Source organism: Priapulus caudatus, unplaced genomic scaffold, assembly GCF_000485595.1.
Source record: "Priapulus caudatus unplaced genomic scaffold, Priapulus_caudatus-5.0.1 Scaffold133, whole genome shotgun sequence".
In the NCBI taxonomy this organism is placed as follows: Eukaryota; Metazoa; Priapulida; class Priapulimorpha; order Priapulimorphida; family Priapulidae; genus Priapulus; species Priapulus caudatus.
In genome coordinates, this window is record NW_014577194.1 from 476190 (window position 1) to 479805 (window position 3616).

Below are 3616 nucleotides of genomic sequence, written 5' to 3' on the forward strand. Positions count from 1 at the left end.
AGCTTATCGGAGGCTTGGGTGGGGAGAAGGAGAGGGGAGGAAGAATTCTGGGCGGGCGGGGGGGGGGGGCCAAATTTAAGGGAGGCACGAATTCTCCAGCATTTAATTCTCACAGAGGTTAGCAGTAGGTAGTCATAGAGTGGTAAGTTAAAAAGAGTTAAAAGTAAGTAATAAAGTTAAAATAAATTTAATAAGTAATAGTATAAGTGGCAAGTAATAAAGTTGCAGATTAAAGTGCCAATTTCGCGCCAGTGCTCACTCACATCGATTTCGCAGACGAACTTTTCCATTTAATCTCCCGTTGTGGTCGTGAACGAATAGCGAACCCCTTTTAGCTGACCTTCGGCTGACCTTCCCTCCCGCGTCCTCCTCACCGGCGCGTCCGACGTTTTCAGGTGGTCGCACGCGGCGACAGAGCTTCAGAACGTCTACGACAACCTGACGGGAGACGTGCTCATAGCCTCGGGAGTGATCGCTTACCTCGGCGCGTTCACCGCCGCCTTCCGGCAGGACTGCATACGTGACTGGATCCACACGACCAGGGTGAGCTCATGCACTCCCTCACGCTCGTCGAGATCGACGGCCGACCTACTTCTACTAACTACCGATCAATAAAAATATAAACTCTCCAATCACTAGGTTGATCACTAGAATTACTCGAAGTTAAACGCTATTGCAATCATTTGCGATGACCATGAAAAAATGTGAAAAACGACGAGCGTCCGTCGCAGATATTGTTTGCTGTCGTATGATGTTGCCGCGGTGGTGGCTGGTAGGCGGTCTGCGACCTACGTGATATTTGTCAACGTTAGTGGCGTGATTCCAGGCGATGGGCATCTCCTGCTCCGCGGACTTCTCTCTGAGTCAGACGCTGGGAGAGGCCATCAAGATTCAAGCGTGGAACATTGCTGGCTTGCCCTGCGATGCATTCTCTATCGACAACGGCGTCATCATCGCCAACTCGCGACGATGGTAAGCGCTGCGACGTCGATCGCCGTACAAGTCATGCTCGAGCTGCCCCCCACGGAATTGCACGCTTGGCCTGCTCCACTAGCAGCGCTGCACATGCACACTCGTTGCTTTCTCGCAGGCCTATAGCCATTTCACAATGTCAAGAGTGAGCTCATATTTTATTTATTACTGGCCAACATGAACCCCTAGCAAAGTTTTAGGTAGACTCACAGTTGACGCGTTCGACACTTGTTTTATTACAGCTCAATTGTCTAACATTGTTGTGCTCTTGTTTTATCACAGGCCGTTGATGATCGATCCTCAGGGACAGGCGAACAAGTGGATCAAGAATTCGGAGCGAGACAACAAGCTGAGCGTGATCAAACTCACTGACCCGGACTACATGCGAACACTAGAGAACTGCATCCAGGTGCGTTACTGCATGCTCTCTAGCCACTCAAGGTCAAACACCCTTCCCACGATCGCGTGGGAAGAACGTAGACTGATGGTGGTTAAATTAATAGATGTTTAGCACGTGTACTAGACTAATATACCAGACTACAATTTTAGCATATTTTGACGGTTAAACTTAACTAACTAACGTGGTTTTTCAACTAGTCTAAACTTAGTATACTAACTTCGGCATCCTAACTTTAACAGTGTAACAACTTGGGTTAACAAGAACTTAACATTATAGTAGTACTTTAGACGTCATAGATTGTAACTTTAACAGTTTAATAATTAGAAAGATTTATAATTTGGTTTCTAACTTTTTCAGTGTAACAACTTAAACAGGTTAACAAGAACTTAACATTATAGTAGCACTTTAGACGTCATAGATTGTAACTTTAACAGTTTAATAATTAGAAAGATTTATAATTTGGTTTCTAACTTTTTCAGTGTAACAACTTAAACAGGTTAACAAGAACTTAACATTAGTAGTATTTTCCACGTCATTAGTGTAACACGTGCATGGTGTGCCATGTTGTAGTTTGGTCAGCCTGCATTACTAGAGAACGTTGGGGAGGAGCTTGATCCATCACTAGAACCACTGCTGCTGAAGCAGAACGGGACGCGTTTCCACATCGACGCGAGGGATGTTGCTGCGGGGCTGACAAGGGACAAGCGGATGGGGTGTGCGTCGTTTGCTGGAAAGCACGAGTGGGCGCGCGAGACGGTCTCGGTACGAAACGGCAACGTCACGCGCGCAACACCGTTTCCGATCTCGAACCCGTATTTTTTCCTGCAGGTGGCAGTTATGAAGATAATCCGTAAAGATTACTGCACGAACCCGGAGTTTGACCCAACCAAGGTCGCGAAAGCTTCCTCTGCTGCCGAAGGCAAGTTGCATCCATGTTTCGCTGTGTAGACGCTAAGTACAGCATGCTTGCAGGGGGTAGAAAAGGTCACTCTCGGGGTTAAGAGGTCAGTGATCAAGTGCACCCCGTGTAATGCTATTTCGTCGTCGTTGACGCTTGTGGGTTTATGATCGTGTTAGTTCTCTCGTTGACATAGCTTGTCTCCCACGAACGTTACCGTGGTATATCCTCAGGTCGATTCCATCATTGCTGACCTTTCGCGGGGTTTCTATCATAGCACTTGCTCTCCGGTCAACACATCTCGAAAGTTTCACTGTTTTATCAGTATGGGTTCATTTCGTCCTTGTCGATCGACCCTTTACAATCATCATCATCATCTTCATCATCATCATCATCGCACTCGTCCTCTCCCTAATGCATCACGAGCGTCGCCGTGGTAACCGCACGCAGGTCTGTGCAAGTGGGTGTGCGCGATGGAGATATACGACCGCGTCGCGAAGGTCGTCGCTCCGAAGAAGCTGAAGCTGATGGAAGCTGAGGAGCAGCTGTCGACGACGATGCAGCTGCTCAACACGAAGCGCGCCGAGCTCGCGGAGGTCGAGGCGAAGCTCAGCAACCTGAAGAAACAGTTCCACGAGGCGAGTGCATTATATACCTCATACCTCATACCTTATATTGTCTTTTGCTATATATTTTGTCTTGTAATTTAAAATTTCCCTTAACCGTGTAATTTAATTTTGGCTATAATATTGGCCCGTGGAGGTATTTTGTAATGTGATACGTTTTATCGATCACATTCAGTAATTTAGCTCAAGGTTAGCTACACCTCATATACATAATATCAGGGGTTAATAATGACAAATTTGGTCATTATTAACCCCTGGTAATATGAGAACATTATACTCATATGTACTTAATGCAATACACTCGCTTTACAGAATGTTTAATCTCAAGAAATGTTTACTACATCAATAAATTATTCTTGGAAACTCCACTGACGTTAGTGTGATAGTAATTGTGCTGAGGCACGTTTGAGAGTTAGACAATATTGTGTGGGATAGTGCCTCTCACCCACGTGTTTCCATCTGTTGACTTTGTATGTTAATGGCTTCAGTTGTTTTTCTCCATCAGGTTACAGAGAAGAAGAAGATGCTGGAGTTCCAGGTGGATCTATGCGCAAAGAAGCTGCAGCGAGCGACAAAGCTTATCGGAGGCTTGGGAGGGGAGAAGGAGAGGTGAGGAAGAATTCTAGGCGGGCGGGGGGGGGTGCAGATGTAAGGGAGGCACGAATTCTCCAGCATTTAATTCTCACAGAGGTTAGCAGTAAGTAGTCATAGAGTGGTAAG

The 3616-nt window shown here is 46.3% G+C and overlaps 1 protein-coding gene across 1 annotated transcript in view; it reads left to right on the top strand.

Annotated features, from left to right (window-relative positions):
* The window catches only part of LOC106805916 (dynein heavy chain 12, axonemal-like), an 85289-nt gene that overhangs the window by 49316 nt on the left and 32357 nt on the right, over positions 1 to 3616 (top strand). The window contains 6 exon segments of the mRNA XM_014807687.1: positions 396 to 543; positions 827 to 972; positions 1255 to 1381; positions 1943 to 2291; positions 2721 to 2908; positions 3402 to 3505. Of these exon segments, the coding sequence (XP_014663173.1) occupies positions 396 to 543; positions 827 to 972; positions 1255 to 1381; positions 1943 to 2291; positions 2721 to 2908; positions 3402 to 3505 (1062 nt within the window).